The 25311-nt window shown below is 45.1% G+C and overlaps 1 protein-coding gene across 1 annotated transcript; it reads right to left on the bottom strand.

Moving 5' to 3' along the window:
• Window positions 1-2427: 2427 nt before the first annotated feature.
• Window positions 2428-17908, bottom strand: LOC141995058 (uncharacterized). The gene is made up of 7 exons (XM_074965834.1): window positions 17856-17908; window positions 15138-15246; window positions 13382-13502; window positions 12260-12349; window positions 7541-7627; window positions 6418-6513; window positions 2428-2498 (listed from the first exon to the last, which is right to left on the bottom strand). The coding sequence occupies exons 1-7, from the start codon at window positions 17906-17908 to the stop codon at window positions 2428-2430; spliced, it is 627 nt and encodes a 208-aa protein (XP_074821935.1).
• Between the last annotated feature and the right edge of the window lie 7403 nt (window positions 17909-25311).

The following is a 25311-nucleotide window of genomic DNA, read 5'->3' on the forward strand; positions in this document are numbered from 1 at the left end:
AGGTTTCTAGCATCATTTTGTTCAATCTTTATTTAAACACCCTGTGTTCCATCTCTCTGATTCAGGGGCAACCCGAATTTACACTCGTAGAAGACTGGGCATAGTGGAGCCTCTTGACCATACCTTGTCCCTTACATATACCCTCAGTTCTCATGTGCTGGGATGCTGGGGGTAACAGCTGACACAGCTGCTTCCATTCAGGGATAATCCTCCACTGGCCACCTCTGGCTGCCTTGTGCCACTTACATGGTGCAAAGTCACCTTTGAAGACTGGAGAATCTGGCCTTTTCTCTTCAAGGCAACTGATTTTGCTGGCTCCTGGTGTGGTCATTTATTAGAGGGTTCACTGTACTGTAGTGAAGTACCTCTTATAACAGAAGAGGTTCTGTTGATTGCATGGCCTGGATGTCAGAGTTTTGAAGCACCCACAACTGTATGCCACCATCCCTTCCCCTCAAAACCTGTTCATTTATAAGCAACTAAAAATTGAAATAATGACACCTGGCATTTCTCTAGGGCTTTCTATCTAAGAATCTCAATGCAATTTACATACATTCATTGATTCTTACAATCCTCCTCTGCAGTCACTATCATTATCTTCATTTTATTGATGGGGACACCGAGGCACAGAGAGATAGTGACTTGTCCAAGGCACAGCTGAGATTAAAACCAGATCTGTCTTCCAGTCCAGTATTATAACACCTAGTACTATGATCACCTCCTACACATTGTGTGCTTCAAAATGGTGAGCTCTAAGGCGTTTCTTGATACCCATGTTCCCCCATCCTGCCTGGTTGAATGGAGAAGAATGACTGAAAATCCATCAGAGCCCAGGAATCAATTCTAATTTAATAGTCCACAGGGATGCATGGCCCCAGCTCCATGCAATCTGGAAAGAAAAATAATATAGAAAGACACTGTTAAAACATAGTGGCCAGTCCTATATCAGCTAAGATCACATGAGTGACATTGCTGAAACACCAGGTACTGGCTCTAGGCTTACTCAGCTGAACCACGCTGCCTGTAAATTCGGGTTCATAGTTCAAACAGGACCATCAGAGTTTGACAGTCAGGGACTCGACTCTGCACAAACATAGCCACTTTGGGAAGCCTATGTTATTACACAAACCCCAGGAGGAAAACCGTAGTAACACTTTGTACTTACATAGTGGTTTTCTTTTGAGGCTCTCAAAGTGCTGGAGCTACCATTAGCCTGTTTTATAGATAGGGAAACTGAGGCACAGATTCATTCCCTTCTCTATAGATTAGGTTGATATGAGCCCAGGCTCAAGTCCTTCCTTCCACTGCGTGCCAGGCAGTTTTTGATGCCAGTTTAAGGCCTTTGTCCTAATTTTCAAAGCAATTAATGGTTCAAGCTGTAGCTACATTAAAGACCCACTTTTGATCCAATAACCAACACAACAGCTGTGATCCTCTGGGACATAGCTTTGTGAGCTGCACAGGATGAAGCAATCTTGGTAAAGGGGGCCTGGCTATGGAACAAACTTCCAGAGGTGAATGCAGAGTCTGACCATTTTTAGGAAATGCTGCAAAACCTTCCTCCTTGAAAAGGTCTCTCTACCACCCTAAGAGTGATGTGGCAGCATCGACACACTCCCTTCTGTCCAAAACCCTCCCTGAAACTAATCAACTTAAAAAATCCAAAATAGAAGTAAACTAATGCATGTTTAAAAATAAAGAAAAACTAAAAACCCTACCCAAAGACAGAATTTCAAAAAGACAGAAACTCCATGAAAACCACTACAGACTTTGCTATTGCTATTGATTTTTACATGGCAGGTACTCAGATATTACAGTGATGGGTAGCAGGATAAAACGCTATGGCAGGCAGCTAAACAGAGAGGGGGAGTGACATGCCTAGTCACATCATGAGTTAATATCAAAGCAGGGAATACAACCCATGTCTTCTAATTTCCAGTCACTGCTATACTCGTTAAATAGCAGTGCCTTCCTCAAAATGCTTGTCCTCTTTACACTTTCATGCTAGAAGCTGGTTCTGTTAACACGACTTTCAGTGATATGGACTACAGGTGTTCATAGGAACAGGAGATACGTTCCAATCACATTAGATAACCACAGGCCAGTTTGAAATTTCCATGTGAAGCACGTGGGGCTACGCTCCCATCGAGATCATGGTGGCTGGCTGGCTGAGTTTTCTGGATATGGTTTGGGGTTGAAAAAACCAATCACAAAGACAAGTGTGGGGAGAAAATCTGAGCTTTTACTGCTGCAGGAAGCACAATGAGATGCAGGGTAACAGAGCAGCTTGTCAGGGACTGAATCGGGCTTTGACAGTGGAATTTTGCTTCGTTGCCCTCACAGAACTGTCATGCTGGGGGGAGTCGAGGGAAAGAAGAAAGCAAGGGACACAAAGGTTTTATGTCCATACGTTTCTGGGCTGACTCCTCAGTTCTGCCTGTCTGTCTGTTCTTGGGTTCTCAGGGCCCTGCAGTGGCAGCAGCCCTCTTCTTGGCTCTCTGAGAAATGAGAGAAACGTGGAGACAACATTATTATCCTTCACAATTGCTCCTATATACTATCTTGAAAAGTGGAGCTGGGCCTGCCCCACCGCAGAGGAGCCAAACAGCCCCACATCTGGGGTCTGTAAGGGGCCAGTGTCCTGCTCCAGCCTTTCTAGTGGGCTGAACCAGAACTCTGCATCCAAACAACATCCTGAATTCCTGGGAAAGAAAAAGAACGGCAAAGAGAGATCGATTTGCAAGCATGGCGTGCCTGCCATGTACATAGGCCCTGGGCTGAGCCATGTGAATGGACCCCAGATATAGCCTGGGACTGACTTGGCTACAGTTACACTGCACACAGATATAGGAAATGGCATGCATCCCTCCTACTGTGCTGCCCATAGTGAAGAATTATACTTTCTGGAGTCAATGGCAGCATTTCACCGAGAGTGTTCCGTCCTGCCAGCCTTTGTAAAGATCCCTTTGATATTATTTACTGTTATTGGGCTTTTACGTTAGGGCCTAAGACATCTCAAACTTGGCTCTCAAAAATCTCCTCTTTGTCCATATGGCACCCACCTCACTAGGGCCCTGAATCCAACTGGGCACTCTGGGCGCTATTATAATATAAATAATGAATAAGAATAATGAATTCATAGTCAATGAAAGACTAGTAAACAATAGCTCAAAATTTGGGATACAGTTCAAGGATGTGAACCAGCTAATCAGAACTTCATAGGCTGATTCCCCCCACAACATTTTGGCATCTACCCTGCTCCAATCTCTCTTCCACAAAGTCATATCACACGAATGGTCACCCAAAACGCAAAGGATGGTTCAACATTGGTGATATTATCAAGATGTCTCTCTCATTTCTGTGTATATGGTTAGTAACAAATAAGTAAAGTGCTCGGTTGTATTAAATATCAGTGGGAAAAGTGACTAGGAGGATGGTGGTTTCAATATATTTTAACGTCTGAGTTAAACAAGTATAGAAAATCTCACAAAACATTTTCTGTGGCTGGAAAATAACTTATCAGGGAAACTGGAGATGTCACTGGTTACAGTGAGCTAAAATGTAAAAATATGTTAGCATTTTTTCAATGCATTTCTCTAACATATATATACTTTACTGTAGATCTTGCTATGTTTATTATGTCTGTTTTGCTCATGATAGTGGTTGTGACACTGAACCCCATATTCTTCACAGTGATATTATGATATGATTATGGCATAATTATGATGCATTTTATGCAAGGTAAGTCATGTGAGATATCATTGGAAAGGTTATGATTTACTGAATATGATTATCCTATTTGTATGCATGTATCATTTTTGTATCTGAAGTTAGGAATATTGACTATATATCTGTATTACAAATGTGTTTACACCTGGGGAACGCCCACTAGGCAGAATGTACTCAGTCTAGATGGCTGGTTGGGAAGGGCCATTAGAGAAAACAATAGGCCTTAGAAGAAGTTTTTCTCTCACTGGGGGTGGGGGGTGTCCTCCTGAGGATGCTGGAAGCAGTCTCTGACTTATGGCTGCTGTAACACTACAGGGTCATGTGACCAGGTCACCTGGTACTGGATTCCATATTGGAATACCAGTGTTTTTCCACTGACTGGCATGGGAACTAAGCTTTGAGACAAAGGGTTCCCGCCATATGCAAAAGCTATTTAAGGCAGGGGAGTGACGTCATTATGGTTCTTTGCTGACTCCCCGCCCAAAGAGACTCCTGGAAACACCTGAGGAACAAAGACTGAACTGGGGGGAAGTGCTGGACCCAGGCTAGAGGGATTTTTAGCCTATGAAAGAAACACCTGGGGTTTCTAAGCTGTAAGCAAGTGCAGCTGGCCTGCTTCAATCATCATTTAGGGTGAGAATTTGCTACTCATATCTAATCTCTTTAGTATATTAAGCTTAGTTTGCATGTTTTGTTTGTTTGCTAGATAATCTGCTTTGATTGGTTTGCTATCCCTTATAACAATGGTGTGCAACCTGCAGCCCATCAGGGTAATCTGCTGAAAGGTCATGAGACAGTTTGTTTACGCTGAGCATTTGCAGGCACGGCTGCCTGCAGTTCCCAGTGGCCGCGGTTTGCCGTTCCCAGGCAATGGGAGTTGTGGGAAGCAGCAGCCAGCATGTCCCTGTGGCCCGTGCCACTTCCCGCAGCTCCCATTGGCTGGGAATGGCAAACCATGGCCACTGGGAGCTGCGGGCAGCTGTGCCTGCGGACGGTCAATGTAAACAAACTGTCTTGTGGCTTGCCAGCGGATTACCCTGATGGGCTGTGTGCAGCCCGCGGGCCGCAGGTTGCCCACCACTGCCTTATAATCACTTAAAATCTCTCTCTTGTAGTTAATAAGTTTATTTTTTCTTTGTCTAAAACCAGTGTGTGGGAGTCATAACTTAGGGCAGAAAGCTGTTGCATATCCCTTCTCCACACTGAGGGAGGGGGCGAATTTCATGAGCTTACTCTGTACAGATCTCTGAGCAGCACAAGACGGTATAACTTTGGGTTTACACTACAGAGGGGGGGTGTGCACTGGAGCAGCTGGACAGTTCCTTAGATGAAGCCTCCCTATGCAGAGCTGATCACAGTGTCTGTATCCCTATCTGTACGTGTGCTGGAGCCTGGGAAAGGGCTTGGCAGGCCAGTGGGTCGGGGGCTCAGTGGTACCCCAGTTTCAGGTGGCACCCTGGGGGGAACACATCACAGTAGCCTCCTTTGTAAATTATTGAGAGCTACTGATGAAAAGTGCTAGATAAGAGTTAGGTTATTATTATGTTTCGCTCAAATAGATTAGGGCTTTTACAATTATTCAAGCCAATGACTCCCGCTTCTTGATAGATGGGTAAAGTGACGTTAAGGCCCAGGTCCTGCAAACACCTATACATGTGCTTAGCTTTAAGCACCTGAGTAAGCGCACTTGTCCCATCAAGTATAATTCAGTAGTATGTAAGTAGTCCTCTTGCCCAGGCACTGCCTGTGGAATTCTGGCTAGTCATTCACTGTACATGTACACTACACCGGGGAGGCGCGATTCCCAACTTGGGTAGATGTACATGTGCTAACTTTGATCGAGCTAGCACAGGGCATCATAGGTAAGCTGCCTGAGGACAATCCCTTCTGAGATCCTAGGCATGCACTTGGGTGGTCAGCCTGAGCTACAGCCTGTCTTGCTGTGGCCACACCACTATTTTTAGCTCACCGACTGGATCAAAGCTAGCACATGTACATCTAGCAGAGCTGAGAATCGTACCACTCAGCCGCACTGTAGATGTACCCTAAGGCTCTCATCATTTGAACACTTAGACATATGCTTCACTTTAAGTATGTGAATGAGCCTATTGGCTTCAATGGACTAGCACATGAATAAGTGCATGCAGGATTGGGGCCTTAGTGGCTTGCTCAGCATTACACAGAGCAGTGCCTAAATTCTCTCTGCATTGGTAACTCTGCGGTGTCGTGTGGAGTGGAGTATGAGCTGCTTTGTGCTGACTGAGACTTCTGTGGTGGTAATAAACTGCATCCCCTGGGGATCTGGGAGGTCTCCCCATTTGCCAAAGCTCTAGATAAGGCTTCAACTAGGTCCTCTGAGTACCTGTGTACAGAGAACATCCATCCCAAACTCCTTCCACAACACGCATGTCATATTATCAACCATGCCATGGGTCTGAACCTCCCCCATTGGCATAGGAGAGGAGTTTGATGCAGAAGTCACAGGGAGGATTCCCCCTGAATCTTAGTTCTTGCAGCTTGTGGGGGCAGGTGGGTGAAGAAGGCTGCTGAGGTGTTTGAGCCAACCCTGCAGTCGTGGATCACGCTGGGAGGAGCTGAGCCTTATCTAGCCTAGGGAAATGGAACCAGGAGAGCCAGCGAGGTGACTTCCAGCTGTGTGACACCCTGTGTGCCCTTGTGCTAACTTACCTCTTGGACTTGTCGACTCCACTTCGGAGTAGGGTGGAGGTAACTCTGGTGGGCCAGGATAGGGGGGTGGCCAGTGTGGAAGTGTGCTGAGCGAACCTGCCAAGGGAGAACAGAAACCTTTCAGCATCTGAGGTGTGAACAAAGATCCCACCTTAGCTGAAGCCTCCGCCCAGCACCCCCTTTCAGTCTGGTGCTGACATGCTACTTGCTCTGGGCCATAACATTTGAGTGCCTGAGCTGAACAGTCCAAATGGAACTCTTTCTCTCTCACATTCTTCATTTTCTATTCCTTACTAATTTCCAGGCTTCAGAGGAGTTCCTTGGTGAAGATCTAGCTGATCCCAGGGAATAGCTCTGAAGGAAAAACTGAGCTACCCCAAGGCAGTTTCACCAAATGACTATGGAATAGAAGTTCCTCTACTGGTGCTGGGGCTCCAATTATGCACTTTATTACTGCTCTGAGGTCCCAATCCTGAGAGGTGCTGAGGGTACTGTAAGTCTCTGAGTGCCCTCAACTCCCCCAGACTCCAACGGGAATTGAGTGCTCAGCATCTTGCAGGACTGGGCCCTAATTATGAGTCATTGATTACAACAGATATGTAACAGATTTAGTTATGTTGCTTAATGTGCTACTGGAAGGCGCTCAGATACTACAATGATGAGTGCACTATGGGAACCTACACAGAACAGAACAGAAGAGAACATGGGCCAACTTTAACAAATGTTAAGGGCAGACTGATGATCACTGAGAGCAACGGGAGTGGCACAAACACAGCCTAGGGAGGAAGTTAACCCTATGATAGTTAAGGATTCGTGTCAGAAAAGGGTGGATGGGGAAGCCCAGGCGTGAATGAAGAAGGTAACTGAGCTCTTCTCTCATCTGAGGAAGGCTGAGCCCTTCACACCAGCAGGGATACTGCTAGTGGAGCACTGTGTGGGGTAACCCAGGAATGAAAGAACCTGGATATAGAAGGCCTGATCCAAAGCCTTTGAAGTAAATGGAAAGATTTTGACTGACTTCTGTGAGCACTGGATGGGCCCTTGGTTCTCTCCTCTCTCAGGCTCCAGCTGGAAGTCTGGAGGACATTTCATGTAACCAGGGTGAAAACATTTCAGTGCTTACGTGGAGTTCGAGGTGCTGATGGGTGGGCGTAGGTATAGATGGAGGCCGTTGGATAGTCCTGGAGATTAGCATCCTCTCTTAATGTATCTGTATATTTAACAAACAGGAAGAAAATCATGTTAGTAAAAATAAATCCTTTGCATGTGTCTCGTACCTTTCATCTGTGAGTCTCACAGAGCTTTGCAAGTATAAATCTAGCTGTTGGAAGGATTTACGAGGCACTAATACCCATGCTACCAAGGCAGTGAATCTCCCCAGCCACTGGGAGCAGGAGTTGGACTCAGCCAGGGCGCTGTACCGACACTCCTCTAGTTGCTCTAACCGATTCTTGCAGAATTTAAATTTTCACTTAAAAGGTAATTACATTTTCTAGACATCCTAGTTTTGAAGGCAACCTTTTGAACAGAAGCCAGTTCAGTAGTGCCTCCCTGAGTTTGCATGCAGCCTGAAACCATACCTTTGCTCCTGGCATCTTACTAGGTTATTGACTCTGAAGCTTAATGATAACAGTGATGGCAACATTGTTAATTATTTCATCACTGAGCCTGTGTGCAGAAACATCCAGCTACTTTAGAACTGGTGGCAGAGTGTGGGGCCACCACTTTGGGACTTATTTTTCTATGAATTGAACTAAGGTACAGAGAGGGGAAGTCAGTGATAGGGAAGACACTAGAACCAAAGGAATCCAGATTCTAACCAGGCAAAAATTAAACACTTTTAATTAAACATACTGACAGAATTCACAGGTGAATTCTATCTGCACCAAAGCAGCATCAGGCAGGAGAATATGAGGTGGAAAACGCAGAGTGTAGATCAGTGCTGGGAAGAGGAGCCTTGTATTAAGGACTGGAGCTAAAGTTCTGGAAAAAAATCCCAGTCTACACTTAAAAAATCAGGTTGACATAGCTGCGTTGGTTAGGGGCGTGAAGAAATAACAGCCCTGACCACTGTTATCCATGGACGTCATGTTCCTATACTGATGGAATACCTCTTTCCATTGACATAGGCTGCATCTACACTTACAGGGTTATGCCAGCATAGCTGCAGTGACACAGCTATGCTGGTATAGTCTCTGTAGTGTAGACATACCCTCAGTGTTCTCCAGTAAGCAATCCTGATAGGATTACAGATTTGTGCAGCATTGTGGCCTGCTGATACAGTTACTAGGATTATGTCCAGTCTAGTTTCACCACATCGGTTGTGAGTTGTAACAGGGTGACTTGCCCCTTAAGGGCTGGAGGACCTGGAGCTAATCAACTCTGATTACTGAAGAGGTACACCTGGGTTGGATCAGGTAGTTCCCTAGAATGAGCAGCAGGTGGCTGTAGTGAAGGGGGAAGCTTGGGAAACTGCAGGAAGTAATAGAGGCTACTTTAGGGAAGACCCTACCTGGTGAAACCTGAGACTCCAGCCAGGTAGTGGCCTACCGTAAACAGGTAAGTCACCAGCAGGAAGGACTGGGACTGGGACTGGGACTGGGACTAGGACTAGTGTGAATTGGTGTTGGCTGGGGGTGAACAGGTTCCAGCAGAAAGACCTGGGGTTTACCCACGAAGGCTACAGGTAGGAAAAGCCTGGGAGGGTAAAACTGATGGACTGGGTTTTGGGATGTTGAGTTTCATTTTGGGGCACAATTTCTGTGAATAAACTGGGACCCTTGAGAAGGGGTGGTGTGAATGGCAAAGAAAAGCTTGTGTGGAGTCTGTTTAAGAAGCCCTTTGAGGGACATTTTGTTAGCGTGGCACTGTAGAGCCACTCCTTGCCACAAGGGGGTGCATAGGAGATGACTGACTGAGTTATTCCTCAGGCTAATAGATCCTTCAGGGTCAGAAAGTTTTTCCTGGTAATGTAAATTTTACCTGACTTAATGTTATCATATCTCATAAGTACTAGCTATACTCAACTGTTTGCTCTAGTTCTGGCCCTTACTTTATCATGCTAACTAGTTTGTCCTCTGTGGGTATTTACACCCCTCAGATATCTGGGGATAGAGATCCATATATTTAATGCTTAGCCAAGGGTTTCAACAGCTGTTAGCCAAATTCCTAATTGTCTCATCTGCAGGTATGATCATTATTATGTAGTAATTACTGTCATGTAAATTACAGAATCCTAAATACCAAGGACCAGATCCCCAAAGGTATTTAGGCTCTTCACTTCACTTGAAATCGGTGTTGTGGCCATCTTGGTCCCAGGATATTAGAGAGACAAGATGGGTGAGGTACAGTAGAACCTCAGAGTTACGAACACCTCAGGAGTGGAGGTTGTTTGTAACTCTGAACAAAACATTATGGTGGTTGTTTCAAAAGTTTACAACTGAACATTGACTTAATACAGCTTTTAAGCTTTACTATGCAGAAGAAAAATACTGCTTTCCCTTTATTTTTTTTAGTAGTTTACATTTAAAACTGTACGGTATTTGCATGTTGTTTTTTTGGTCTCTGCTGCTGCCTATTGTGTGCTGTACTTCTGGTTCCAAATGAGGTGTGTGGTTGACTGGTCAGTTTGTAACTCTGGTGTTCGTAACTCTGAGGTTCTACTGTAATATCTTTTGTTGGACCAACTTCTGCTGGTGAAGGAAACAAGCTTTCAAGCTTACACAAAGCTCTGGGTTCTGTGAAGAAGAGAAGGGGCTCGGTGTAAGCTCAAAAGCTTCTCTCTTTCACCAACAGAAATTGGTCCAAAAGGTATTACATCACCCCTCCCCCTCCTTGTCTCTCTACTGAAATCAGTGGAAGCTAGGAGCCTAAATGTGTGTGTGGATCTGGGCCCAATTTCATGCAGGAGCTTGGGAAATCCAGTCAACCCTTGGAGCGTTAATTATCTTGACGGATATTCTATACAACCTCTGTGAAACTTCATCACCTGCCTGACCAGTCCTACCATCTGTACCCATGGAAAGATAATGGGTTTCCTGAAACTTGCATCATACCATAAACAAAACCAAAGATGGAGCATAATATATAGATAAGGGCTGGGAAATTTCAAGATGTCTTAGGGAGTTAGGCACCTTTTGAGACTAGGGGATGGGGTAAAAGGGTGCTGGGTCATAGTTCAGAACAGGAACATCACCCATGACAAGTCTGACCACAAGGTGTGAGAAGCAAAACGGGAGGAATCTTTAGAGCTCCACACTGCGAAGGTCAGAAAAAATTGGTAGCAGCATCTGCCTCAGTCCTTTGCAAGAGGCAAAAGAAACTGAGGGCTTGGCTTCACTTGCAGATGTAGAGCGCTGGGAGTTAAACCAGCCTTCGGAGACCGCAGCAGGGAAAATGCTGCCATGTGTTTACACTGTCAGCTGCAAGCGCCACATTAGCAGCACTTGCTACACCACAAAGAGCAGTGCATTGTGGTAGCTATCCCAGTGTGCAAGTGGCTACAATGTGCTTTTCAAATGGGGGGTGGAGTGTGACAGGGAGTGTGTTGTGTGTATGTGGGGGGGAAAGACAGTTTGTTTTAGGGGGTTGAGAGTGTGTCAGCATGCTGTCTTGTAAGTTCAGACAGCAGCAGACCCCCCTCCAACCGCCCCCACACTCACAACAGCAGCATTCCACACTAATGGTTTGCTTTGTCCTGGAGCAGATAAGCATGCTGGCTGTCAGAAACAGAGCTTTGAAAGGGGATAGCCACATGCCTGCAGCCGATTTCAAAACAATGAGAAGAGTGGCCACTTGACTTCAGGGGATTATGGGATGTTTCCAGAGGCCAATCAAAGCGCAGTAATGTAACACCTCGTCCACACTGATGCCTGGGCATTTCAGCCAGGGTGCAGCAAGCTTTATGCTTCTCGTGGAGGTGGATTACCAGGAGTGCTCCAACTGTAGAGTCCAGGCGCTCTACGTGCCTTGCTAGTGTGGACACCTCAGGAGTTAGGGCACCTGGGGCTGCTTTAATGCGCTCTAACTTGCAAGTGTAACCAAGCCCTTAGAAAGGAGATGAAGAGAGGGGAACTGAGTGTGCATGGCAGTTGGGTTCAGGCACTAGGTTGACTCAATATCCCTGAGCACAGTGAGTGAGTGCTGATGGCTTGCTAGTTCCACAGTTCATAGAATATCAGGGTTGGAAGGGACCTCAGGAAGTCATCTAGTCCAGCCCCTTGCTCAAAGCCGGACCAATCCCCAGTTGTCTCTTCCTGGCTGTTTCACATGTGGGATGGGATCTGTGGTTGTGAATGAAGAAGGAAGAGGAGAGAGTTATTCACTTGGGATGATGATAACCTACTTTAATGGTGCTGGGAGAATAAAGTCATCAATATACATGAGATGCTTCAGCCCAGATCCTCAAAGGTCTTAAGGTACCTAACTCCCACTGATTTTCTAAAGACCCTTAATAGTGTTGACAGTCAGACTCCATAGCTGTTATATTGGTAACATAACTATTAACACAACTCCTTGTGTTTATGTAGGGCATAAGAGACACAAGGCCTGTACCAGCCCACACTGATCAATCATTTCGCTTTTATATTGCATCCTTTTGTCTGTACTGCCCTTATAGGGCCCAGTTGTGGTGACCTTGTTCTGATTTAGAAGCACACTGCTCCACAAGTATTTTATTAGCTTCAGGACTGCTCTTGCAGTAAGGTACTGTATAATGAAAGGAGAGGTATCAGAATCTGGTAGGTACATTGTAAGCCCTTTGCAGCTGGGACCGTGCCTTCCTACATGTGTATAAAGCAACCACCAGACTTTTGGCATTATGCAGAACCATCAAGAGCCTCACCTGCTGAAGACAGGGTTTTGATCATATTCAGGCAATCAGTGGCTCCATACAGGAAGATGAATTTGAAGGTGAGAACACCTTGACTGGAAGCTAAATGGATGAGATTACAGTAAGCTCATGAGTCAAATCAGCTGATGTTCCTTCACCAGAGATATTTCATTTTTCTCCAGTTTGCTCTATTGTTCCTGTTTCCTCATCTCTTTGAACTCTGTTATTTTTCCTACTCCCATGCTCTTCCCTTCCACGGTTCCTTTCCCTGTCATTATGCTGACATGACTACAACACAGAAACTACACCTGTGAGGCAATCCTTGCACTGCCATCAAATGAACCTGATAAAAGGGAGTGGTCACTCTTATATAATGTCTGTCCTTTTAGTGCTACACACAATGATCCTTTGCAGTTCTCCTCCCAGGATCTCAAAGCAAGAGGTGGGGATAGAACACAGGATTCCTGAGTCCAGTCACCTGCTGTAAGTAGTTACTTGGGCCCAGATCCTCAATGGTATTTAGGCACCTAACTCCCATAAAAACTAATAGGAGTTGGGCACCTAAATAACTCTGAGGAACTGATAATATGGGGAAAACCCGTGACACCCAGTTAGCCAAATAAAGTCATCTGGGATAAATATCCTCTGAAGGTGGGTGGGGTGGGTGGTGGTGTGGTGTGTTTTTTTTTTTTTTTTTTTTTTTTTTTTTTGAGGGATGTATGCATGTGTGAGTAAGGTATTTTCTATCCTAGCTAAAAATGGTGGCTGGTTAATCCAAGATGTATGGACATTCTGGGTTTTATTCCAGCCCTCGCTTCCTATTTCTAGGGAAGGGCCTCCATTGCCCTCTGCTGAGTGCAAGGGTGTTGGGTGCAGATCCCCTGGAAATCAGATGTAATCCTGGTATTATATTTTGTGATGAATAATTCAGGCCCTGTTTAAAGTGATCATCAAAATGATAGCGGGATATGGCCTTCTCCTGGTCAATACATCTACATGTGGGCCTCTCTATAGTCACACAGGCAATATCTGCTAATATCTATCTGCTTCTCCTCATTCAGAATAAGTGTGACAGGAGACACAATGACGTGTGGCAGCAGTAGGGTCCTGGGTATGGAAAGGTATGACACATACTAATAGTCCCTTTGATATATTGCTGTCTGGAGCTCAGCTCCTCCCCTATCACACAGTCCCCCAGGAGCTGAAGTGGAAAGCGGATGGTCGTGGAGCCCTTGTCCTTGTGCTGGAATATCATCTAGGGAAACAGAGACAAGAACTGGTTCAGGAACAGTATTGCTTTGAGCTTTGTTGCTTATTTGGGGAGTGGGATCAGAAAGGGAAGGGAGAGACCTAGGGAGGTGCCAATGCTGGAGATGATAAGCAAGATGCAGCAGAGACCAATGCAAATCTGTAACCCCACTGCTCTACTAACTATACTGGATCCCTCTGCAAGTTCTAGAGCTTCATACTAATCTTCATGGCAATCGGTGGGCTTTGCCTACCTTCTCAGGGATCACCTCTCTCCCTGTCAACAGTAGTTACTACAATAGCTTAGCTCACCGGCAAACATGGAATTGGTCATGAAATGAGCAAGAGTCATGGAAGTGTGAAATGGAAATTTCTCAGCTGCTGGCCCACTACGACCGAATCCCTTCCCTGAGAGATTACAGGATTGAAAGAACAAGGAGTAATGGTCTCAAGTTGCAGTGGGGGAGGTTTAGGTTGGATATTAGGAAAAACTTTTTCACTAGGAGGGTGGTGAAGCACTGGAATGCATTATCTAGGGAGGTGGTGGAATCTCCTTCCTTTGAGGTTTTTAAGGTCAGGCTTGACAAAGCCCTGGCTGGGATGATTTTGTTGGGGATTGGTCTTGCTTTGAGCTGGGGGTTGGACTAGATGACCTCCTGAGGTCCCTTCCAACCCTGATATTCTAAGATTCATCAATCTCATCGTTGCCAGGAAGAAATGGAAAATCCATCACTTTGCAACAGCATGTGTATGATGATACCTGCCCTCCAGAAATAATATATTCTAAGTCATGTGGGCAGAAAGGAAAGTGACATTAGGGTGTACCAGTATGTTGTGTTTTGCCTTGACAAAGAACAACCATACATTCAGTAGAAATGACTTTTTTTTTTTTTTTAACATGAAAGGAAACCAACAAAACAAGAAAGGAAAAAAAGGAAAGTCTCCAGAAGAGAGGATGGTATGTATGTTTCTTTTGTAACAGGCTGCATCTGAAATTAATGCAAAATGGCAGCTGCCTCCAGAAGACTTAAAGCACACAGAAAGCAAAATTATAGAAGTTGTTTCATGTACTGCATATTGGGTAATAACATGGAAGAGTTGTTTTATTAGGCCTGATTTATGCTAGCTGGGTTTTACCAGTACAGTTAAACCAGCACAACCCTCCTAGTATAGATGCAATTATAGAAGTACTTACACCAGGATAGTGTATGCTGTTTCCCTTAACTGGAAAAAGCTATACCGGTATAATGACTTTTGTATTGCTATAATTGTCTAAACTAGGGCTCTTACCTGTGTAGTTATGTTAGCAAAAACTATCATATCCCTCAATAACATGCTGGCAAAATTTTCTCATGTAAACTTGCCCTTTTTAAACTAAACTGGATTCTTTATTAAAGCAGTAATTTACATAGCTGCTGCAACTGCAGATTAACAGTCTATCCACGTGAACACAGACAGACAATCCAGGCTCCTCCCTTCAGCTGCCATGCAGTTTGCTAAAGCAGTGATGTAGCGTTTGTGACACCCCATACTAATTTCCTGTTTGTGTGGCTGGCTTATGGCTTTTGTAGTTTGCCAGGTGTTCAGATGCAACGTTGTTTGGCATGATCTAAATAATTAGATTTAGAGTCTGGATCCTTACTTTGTACTGTGTGAGATACAGAATCCCTTTCTTTGCCCCTTGGAGCTCTTCAGGGAAGTTTGGCCTCTCGTCCAGCACTAGCAGTATGTTACTGAAATGAGCTAGAACCCTGGAAACAAAACACCCAGATATATTACCCCACAAAGAAACACACACAACAGGGAAATCAGAGGAAAAATGCAGAAATGATATGCTTAGGCCTTTCCCTTTGCATATCACCTTTATGAATGTTTGCTGAGAAGGGGCCTGATCCCATGAGATGCTGAGTAACTCCCACAAGGTGTTGAGTGCCTCCCAAGTCCCACTGATGTTGAAGCTCACTCAGTACCTTATAGGATCAGGTCCAAAGAGAGGAAATGAGGATTTCTGCATGGTTCCCTGTGGTCTATTCTCCAGTGTACACACGGCATGGAACCCTTGGTAAATGAAGCAATTAAGGTTGTCAAGCGATTTAAAAAAAAAATTGTGATTGAATCATGTGATTAACAATAATAGAATACTATTTATTTAAATATTTGTGGATGTTTTCCACATTTTCATATATATATGAAATATGAATATATATTCATTTCAGATACAACACAATACAAAGTGTATAGTGCTCACTTTGTTTTTGATTAAATATTTGCACTGTAAAAAAACAATATTTTTCAATTCACCTAATACAAGTACTATAGTGCAATCTCTTTATTATCAAAGTTGAACTTATAAATATAGAATTATGTACAAAAAAACCCTGCATTCAAAAATAAGACCAATCAGTCCTATTTCTTGTTCAGCCAATTGCTCAAACAAGTTTATTTACATTTGCCGAAGATAATGCTGCCTGTTTCTTGTTTACAGTGTCATCTGAAATTGAGAACAGGCATTTGCATGGCACTGTTGTAGCCGGCGTTGCAAGATATTTACATGCCAGATGCGCTAAAGATTCATATGTCCCTTGATGCTTCAACCACCATTCTAGAAGACATGCGTCCATGCTGATGGTGGTTTCTGCTTGATAACGATCCAAAGCAGTGTGGACTGATGCATGTTTGTTTTCATCATCTGAGTCAGATGCTACCAGCAGAAGGCTGATTTTCTTTTTTGGTGGTTCAGGTTCTGTAGTTTCCACATCAGAGTGTTGCTCTTTCAAGACTTCTGAAAGCATGCTCCACACCTCGTCCTACTCAAATTTTGGAAGGCACTTCAGATTCTTAAATCTTGGGTCAAGTGCTGTAGCTATCTTTAGAAATGTCACATTGGTATCTTCTTTGCATTTTGTCAAATTTGCAGTGAAAGTGTTCTTAAAATGAACAACATGTGCTGGTCATCATCCAAGACTGCTATATCATGAAATATATGGCAGAATGCGGGTAAAACAGAGCAGGAGACATACTATTCTCCCCCAGGGAGTTCAGTCACAAATTTAATTAATAAAATGTGTCATCAGCATGGAATGATGGCTGAAGTATGAAGGGGCATATGAATCTTTAGCACATCTGGCACGTAAATATTTTGTGACTCCAGCTACAACAGTGCCATGCGAATGCCTGTTCTCACTTTCAGGTGACACTGTAATTAAGAAGTGGGCAGCATTGTTTTTCTTAGCTGTTGAATGGGTTACCTAGGAAGGTGGTGGAATCTCCTTCCTTAGAGGTTTTTAAGGTCAGGCTTGACAAAGTCCTGGCTGGGATAATTTAGTTGGGGATTGGCCCTGCTTTGACCAGGGGGTTGGACTAGATGACCTCCTGAGGTCCCTTCCAACCCTGATGTTCTATTGGCTGAACAAGCAGTAAGATTGAGTGGACTTGTAGGCTCTAAAGTTTACATTGTTTTGTTTTTGAGTGCAGTTATATAACAAAAAAAAACTACATTTGTAAGTTGCCCTTTCATGATAAAGAGATTGCACTACAGTACTTAGTATTTTTCAATTCCCCTCATACATTTCTTTTATCACTTTTACAGTGCAAATATTTGTAATCAATAATATAAAGTGAGCTCTGTACAGTTTGTATTACAGTTGAAGTCTATTATATTTGAAAATGTAGAAAAACATCCAAAAATATTTAATAAACTTCAATTGGTATTCTATTGTTTAATTTTTGAGTTAATCGTGAGTTAACTGCGATTAAGCAACAGCCCTAGAAGCAATGGTATACTGCCAGTATAAGTGCTGACAATGCAGTGCATCCATGCTAGTTCAGATTAGAACTACGGCACTGATGATAAACACGTGAGAACTATATATACAAGCAATAGCTAGAAGATCTGATCCCACAAACTCCCATTGGGGTCAACAGAAGTTCCACACAGGATTGGGCCCAACATTTCTAGGCTTGTTTATGATATAAGTACATACCATCTGTCTTTTCTGATTATTGTTTGCAAAGCTCTCTGAGATCCCATTGGAGGAAGTTTTGCTAGATAATTGACTTTATCAGCATAATTATTACAATAAAAAAATCAATTAAACAGCTTTAATTTTAAAATATTAACAATTCTATTCAACACCTGATCCTCGCACACAATATTCAACTGAGCTGTCATGCACTTTATGTTTCATAAAGGGAATTAATTTCTAGAACATAGATAGATGCCTTAAATATCTGCTTTAGGTAACCAAGTGGGGATTTTAGCTGCTAAATACAGGTGTCAGAACTCGACAATTAGACCCCCTGCGGGTTTGTTGCTAAAGCTATACCCACCCACCCCACTTACAACATTTGCTGGTTTTACCTTTCCTTAGAGTTGTTGGTTGTCCTGGAGAATTGATACCTAGTCACTTCCATTCCCTGTCACTGAAAAGTGATCTGCCTCTTGACTACAGTGCCACACACTCCCTAGGAGTGCTGGAGGCAGTGAAATGACTCTGTGAGTGACCAGCAGCTCTTTGTGATGGCAATAGATGAGGTAACACAACTGTCATAAATATAAAGGGAAGGGTAAACCCCTTTAAAATCCCTCCTGGCCAAAGGAAAAATCCTCTCACATGTAAAGGGTTAAGAAGCTAAAGGTAACCTCGCTGGCACCTGACCAAAATGACCAATGAGGAGACAAGATACTTTCAAAAGCTGGGAGGAGGGAGAGAAACAGAGGGTCTGTGTCTCTCTGTCGGTATGCTGCTTTGCCGGGGATAGACCAGGAATGGAGTCTTAGAACTTTTAGTAAGTAATCTAGCTAGGTATGCGTTAGATTATGATTTCTTTAAATGGCTGAGAAAAGAATTGTGCTGAATAGAATGACTATTTCTGTCTGTGTGTCTTTTTTGTAACTTAAGGTTTTGCCTAGAGGGATTCTCTATGTTTTGAATCTAATTACCCTGTAAGGTACCTACCATCCTGATTTTACAGGGGTGATTCCTTTACTCCTATTTACTTCTATTTCTATTAAAAGTCTTCTTGTAAGAAAACTGAATGCTTTTTCATTGTTCTAAGATCCAAGGGTTTGGGTCTGTGGTCACCTATGCAAATTGGTGAGGATTTTTACCAAACCTTTCCCAGGAAGTGGGGTGCAAGGGTTGGGAGGATTTTTTGGGGAAAGACGTGTCCAAACTACGTTTCCCAGTAAACCCAGTTAGAGTTTGGTGGTGGCAGTGGATATTCCAAGGACAAAAAATAAAATTTAATTTGTACCTTGGGGAAGTTTTAACCTAAGCTGGTAAAAGTAAGCTTAGGAGGTTTTCATGCAGGTCCCCACATCTGTACCCTAGAGTTCAGAGTGGGGGAGGAACCTTGACAACAACAAAGGCCTTTAATACAGCAGGAGCCTTGAAATATACAAGGGCTTTGTTCTCCATAGGCCACACTCTCTCTCCTGGTGAGATTACTGCAGACATAAGCACGTTGAGCCCCCAAAGTATGTGCAGGGACTCTCGCACATTACTGGGAGTCCCATCTCAGACCCATCAGCCCTTTAGTAACACACTGTGCATCTGATTTTTCATTAATGGATTCTGTTTTTGTAATTAATTCTTTAAGCTGTATAGCATTTCATGAAGAAAAGGAAATGATAATGGACAATTCCAATGCTACTCAGAGAGGGAGATACAAAATAAATAGCCTTCTAGAGCAGTGGTTTTCATCCTATTTTTTTGTTTGTAGACCCCTAATTTTTTTTTGCAAATGGTGGTACATCCTTCTGCAATTTCAGACATACTGTGGTGTTCTAGGTGTCCATGGACTATAGATTTTGAAAACCACTGTTCTAGTGTGTTTATAGAGCCTTTAATTTCTTCTGGGGGTGAGGTTCAGACATTTACAAGTAAAGGAGAGTACGCACTGTATTGTCAGTTCCTTAGGGTACAAACTATGGCTGCACTAGAAATGCTGCAGCAGCGCTGCAGGGTAGATACTCACTCCCGTGACAGGAAAGGTTTGCCTGTCCCTATAGTTAATCCACCTGCCCCAGAGGTGGTAGCTAGGTTGACTAAGAATTCTTCTGCTGACCTAGCAGTCTGCCTGGAAGTTCCCGCCGCGGGTTGCTAGGAGGCGAGAAAATGCCCGGCCTTTGGGGTAGTTCGTCCCTCCGTCTGTGCCGTCCCGCCCACATCCCCTTCCACTGATTGACTTTCGCTTCTGCCCCGCTCCCGGAAGTGATCCCGCCCCTGTGTTGTCATGGAGAAGGGACGCTGCCTGCGGCCCATTTGCTGGGAGAGATTCAGGTAGGAACGCGGCGGGGCTTGCGTGGGAGAGAAGTGCAGATGCCACCGGGCCGGCCCTCCGAGGGCCCCCAGGGCTCTGGTGATGGTGCCCGGAGCCCCGTCCCAAGTGACCCCCCCACCCCCAGGAGCTACCGCAGCAACGGGGCCCCCAAGGCACCCAGTGCCGGCCCCAAGCGGCCCCGCATGGGATGGTACCCCCTCTTCCCCCTCCCCCCCCGGCGCTGAAGGCCCCATGGTCGCAATGTCAACCCGCCTTGGGCACCCAGTGGTAGGGTTGCTGACTTTCTAATGGCAGAAAACAACACCCTAACCCTGCTCCTTCCCCAAGGCCCCGCCCCCCCCTCACTACATCCCCCCTACCTCGGTGGCTCATTCTCTCCCACCCTCACTGATTTTCACTGGGCTGGGGCAGGGGCTTGGGGTGTGTAGGGTGACCAGACAGAAAATGTGAAAAATCGGGATGGGGTGTGTGTGGGGGGGAATAGGAGCCTATATAAGAAAAAGACCCCCAAATCAGGACATCTCGTCACCCTAGGGGTGCAGGAGGGAGTGAGGGCTCTAACAGGCGGTGCGGGCTCTGGGGTGGGGCCAGAAATGAGGGGTTCAGGGTATGGGAGGGGGCTTTGGGCTGGGGCAGGGAGTTGGGGTGCAGGAGGGGGTGAGGGCTCCAACTGTGGGTGCGGGCTCTGGGGTGGGGCTGGGGATGAGTGGATTGGGGTGCAGGTGGGGGCTCTGGGCTGGGGGCATGAGGGATTTGGAGTGTGGGAGGGGGCTGCGGGTTGAGCCAGGGAGTTGGGGTGTGGGATGGGTGCTGGCTCTGGGGTGGGGCTGGGGATGAGGGGTTTGGGGTGCAGGAGGGGGCTTTGGGTTGGGGGGGCTCAGGTTGGGGCACAGGCTTAGCTCAGGCAGTTCCTGGTCAGCGGTGGAGTGGGGCTTAGGCAGGCTCCCTGCCTGTCCTGACACTGCATTGCGTGTGCCCTGGAAGCAGCCAGCAGGTCCAGCGTTAGTAGGTGGGGGTAGGGGGAGAAGGAGGTACTGTGTACTGCTCTTGCCTGCAGAGACCACTCCCCCAGCTCCCATTGGTTGGAGTGCTTGAGGAGGGGGCAGTGCGCGGAGCCCTGTGTGGTCGTCCGCCCCCTGCGCCTCCGCCTAGGAGCTGGATCTGCTGGTTGCTTTCAGGGCGCAGCCCAGTGCCAGGACAGGTAGGGAGTAGCCTGCCTTAGATCCGCAGCACTGCCGACCAGATCTTTAACAGCCCAGTTAGCAGTGCTGACCGGAGCCACGAGGGTCCCTTTTTGACCTGGTGTTCTGGTCGAAAACTGGACACCTGGTCACCCTACCCAGTGGCCTCGTGCGCTGAAGTCAGCACACTCTGCCAAGCCACCCCCAGGCCCGATGGTGCCTGGGTCTAGCCCCAAGCAGCCAGCAGGGGCCCGGTCCTGACCTGAGTGCCCTGCCCAAGGCGGTACGATGACAGTGCATGGCTCTGCAGTGCATGGCTCTCATGGGAGACCACAGGAATGATGTACTGCAAGGCTGGTTCCGACCTGTGTGCTCCGTATGGGGGCGTTGTGCTGCAATTACGGAGGCCTGGTGCCTTGCCAAGGCTGCTCCCAGCAAAGCCTATATTGGCTTCCTTGTTACTTTAATTGCCTATTCATTTCTTTAAGTAGCCTGTTGCTTGTTTTGGGGCTTTCCTGGGGGTGGGGCTTCTGCTTTAGCAAGCCTATGTTAGCTTCTTTGTGTATGTAATTGCCCATTCATTTAAATTAAGTAGCCGGTTGCTTTTCAGCTTTGTCTACACTACCCAGCTTTTAGCAACATGACTGTGTAGACACAGTCGTGTCCCTAAAATTCGGGCAGTGTTTGCCAGCTCTTTTGCTGACAAAATACTTCCACCCCCAACAAGCGGCATTCACGTTTTTGGCAGGAGAGCGCTCCTGCTATTCACACTGGCACTTGCCGTGGCAAAACTTTTGTCTTTTGGGGGGGTGGGGGTGGAGGTGTAGACATAGCCTTTGTCATTGAAGTGTGTGGCTTGTTTTTGGCTTGGTGGTTGGCAGTGGGCGATGCCTCCAAAATGGGATTAGGCTTGCTGTAAAAAGGCAGTGCAGCTTTTTTTATCTTGTAGACCTGGGAGCCTGAGATCAGAAGGATTCTTTCATCAAACTAGCTACCGCCTCTTGGAGAGGCAGATTAATTGCAATGAGGAAAACCCCCCCTCCGTCCATGTAGGATTATAGAGGCCACTCACCTGCCCCCAGAATACTGGACTCTGGTACTTCTGGGAACAGCAGCGTGGTCTTCAAAGTGGCATCCCACGTCCAGCCAAAGCCACATTTGGTTTTATCTCTGTATTGGACGGGGACAAACCTTAGAAAAACAGTGTCTACACTACAGCTGCAGCACTGTAGTTGAGCTGCTGTAGGGTAGATATAGTGAGTCAGGTGGTGAGGCCACACTGCATTCTGAGAGCAGTAGAGCCAATTGGGGTGGGCACCATGGCTGCAGGTGTGGCACAAATACTGATAATTATCATTACCTGTGATTCTGCCTCTCTGAAGAGGCCCTCTTCATGTCTGTAGAGAACATGGGATTATTTGCTTACATTTCAAAAATTACTTGCTGTCCAATATTCTGTGCCTCTTGAGGTGAGCCATGTCTGGGCTGTTCTGTCGTGCCCAGAGCGCCAGTCACAGAGTGATCATCAGATGTCTCATTCACACAACTGCTCAGTTCTAGATTTCTCACATGTCAGTAGTAAGACACTTCTCCAGGCTGGAAACAATGCTCAGGCTGAGCACCACTGGTTTCTGAGGAGGCCCAATATGCCCCTTCATAGTGGAGCATCACACTTGGGGCCACAGGGCACTTTCCATTTAGCAGTCAGTTCCCAGTAGTTCCCTTCCATTCCTTTACCTGCATCTGTAATGAGTCCCAACAAAACAACATAGATAGAACTGCTGCTTCCCCTATTAAATGCTGTAACGTAAATGCATTGCAAACATGACTTTTTATTCCAGGGCAAATAAGAGTCTGAGACAAGCAGGTCCATTTTCACTTTACCATTAGTTCCAGGGCTACAGGCACACAACATCAGCAACAATGTACTAGAAGAATCTGTGGCCAAATTCAGCTCTGGGGTAAACATGAGCCGCTCCATTGATGTCAGAGGAGTTGCATCTTTCAGTAATAAATTTGGCTACTGGATCTTGCTTCAGGCAGAAATAATCCCTGATTAGTTCAATTGGTGCAAACCCTACCTTTCCCTTGTCTACCCTAGTACTTTTGTTGGCCAGGGGTGTGAAAAAAACACACCCCTGACTGACAGAAGTTTCACCAACAAAAGCACCAGTGTGGATAGTGCTATGTCAGCAAGAGACGCTCTCCTGTTGACATAGCTACCACCACTCATTGCGGGTAGTTTAATTATGCTGGTAGGAGAGCTCTCTCCTATTGGCATAGAGTGGCTACATGGGAGACCTTACAGCAATGCAGCTGCAGTGGTACAGCTGTGCCACTGTAAGGTCTGTAGTGTAGACATAGCCTTAGGAATCAGCACTGGAGCAGCTACGCTGCTTGCTGGCCACTGGTTGCTTAATCATTGCTATTCCTAAGTGTAGATAATACCGTAAAAGACAGCACCATTACAGTTTTCCAGTGTAGACATAGTCCTGGATTCTGTTAGTGTGTTTGCTACTAATTCATTGCATCACTTTGGTAAAGTCAGTTAGGTCTTGTCCAACTCCACTGGAGGGAGCAACAGTTGTATTACTAGTGTAACCAGATGCTGAAGGCCACTGGCATTTTAAGCACTATGTTGTGGGGACCTGCTCTGAGCTGAGTAGATAACTTCATGCTTAAAATGCCTGTGGCTGCCTGGAATCTTACCTGTAGTATTACTCCCATAGTTGCTACCACTGCTGGAGCAGCACTACTCTTAGCAATTATGGAAAATTTTAGTGTAGTGACAGCCTTGTAGTTTGAAAAATGTCTGTGCACTTAAATTGTAAGCTCCTTGGGGTAAGGACCGCCTTTTGGTTCTGCTTGTACAGCACCTAGCACAGTGGGGGTCCTGCTCCCAAGGCGTGTACAGGGTACCACAATACAAACAATTCATAACTAATAAGAATAGTACAGATCTGGTGATGGAAAGTTTCACTTATCAAAAATCCCCTGATTTGCAAAAGTATTTTGAAATTTGTCTACTTTATATTGAATTGTTATGTGCGTGAGGAGGTAAACTCTCACACAATTACACTTATTTATTATTAATCAGTAAACAATAAATATATATTAATAATTAGCTCTTATATAGTGAATTTCATTCATTTTGTATTATTCCAGCCTTTTATATTTCTATAGAAAGCCCAATAAAATATAGAGTTACAATAAAAATAAATTGCTGCATTATAGAAATAGTTTGTTTGTTGGTTGCATCTTTAAATGAACTGTCATAATCCTTCAAACTAAATCTAAAAAAATAAAAGACAAGATCGTTCATGATCTGCAGAGATTTTTTTTTTTTTTTTAAAGTGTACTGAATACAGTTTTCTACTGGGAGATGTTATTGAGTGTCCTTTCTGTGCAATACTCATAGCTTGTGAAAATGGCAGAAGGTTTTCAAAGCAATCAGCAACCACTCCTACATAGAGTGAACCTTGGAAATGGATTTTTGGAGAATACTTATGTCCACTTATACGAAACAGACATTCAGTCTCCAGATACAGAGCCTGACCCATAAAATGATGGTCTGGATTGTAGAACGGGGAGGTGCTAGATCAAGCAAGGCTGTTTTGTGAAATCAACCATCACGAAAGGAGAAGATATGGTAAAGAAATTAAGCAAACAAAGTATTTCTTAGCTGGAAACTGATTCTAATATCTCAGGTAGGTGAACACCAGTATTTTAAAAAATATAACAAATTATCTTTGTCTTCACTGGAAAAAAATGGTGTGTTTTTACATTGAGATAACTAACTCAAGTTAGTGATACTGATGTCAAATTCTAGTGGAGACAAGGCACTGTAGTTTTTACTTTTATTTAGCTAGTCAAGGTCAACCCCAGATATAAGGTATTGTGGTAACAACTACCTGTGCCTTAGCTCCTCAATGTAAAATCCTTGTGAAGATATCTTGAGTTAGCTATCTTGATTTAAAAACACATAATTTTTGCTCTGGTGACATAGCCACAATAATATATGTGTAAGTTACATGGCTGTCTTGGGTGCAGACTGAGGGTCATCAAACACACTGATGATTTCTAACTTCCTTGTGTGACAAAGTCAGGCTGGATGGCTGCAAGAGGGTTGTCCTGTTGGGTTCTGGGAAGTGGGCAGGCACCAGCCCACCCACGGCTAAAGGCCCCTCCCCCAGCCTAACGGGAGGGCCCACTGAGCCTGGGACTCAATGGGGGACAACAGAAGAAAAAACAAGGGCACATGTGAAGGTCAAAGGGTCAAAAGTAGGGAATCTGAAGGCGACACTGAGCAGAGAACCCCAGGCAGTGCCCACTGCTCCTAAAAGCATCCAA

The sequence above is a fragment of the Natator depressus genome, chromosome 10 (assembly GCF_965152275.1).
Source record: "Natator depressus isolate rNatDep1 chromosome 10, rNatDep2.hap1, whole genome shotgun sequence".
Taxonomy (NCBI): Eukaryota; Metazoa; Chordata; order Testudines; family Cheloniidae; genus Natator; species Natator depressus.

Coding starts and splice junctions, on each gene's coding strand:
- LOC141995058 (XM_074965834.1), bottom strand. CDS start 17,908: ATGGAAGTGACTAGGTATCAATTCTCCAGGACAACCAACAACTCTAAG. Junction 13,503..15,137: donor TGTATCTCACACAGTACAAA/GTAAGGATCCAG, acceptor CTGTTTCCCTAG/ATGATATTCCAGCACAAGGA. Junction 12,350..13,381: donor ATATATCAAAGGGACTATTA/GTATGTGTCATA, acceptor TCATCCATTTAG/CTTCCAGTCAAGGTGTTCTC.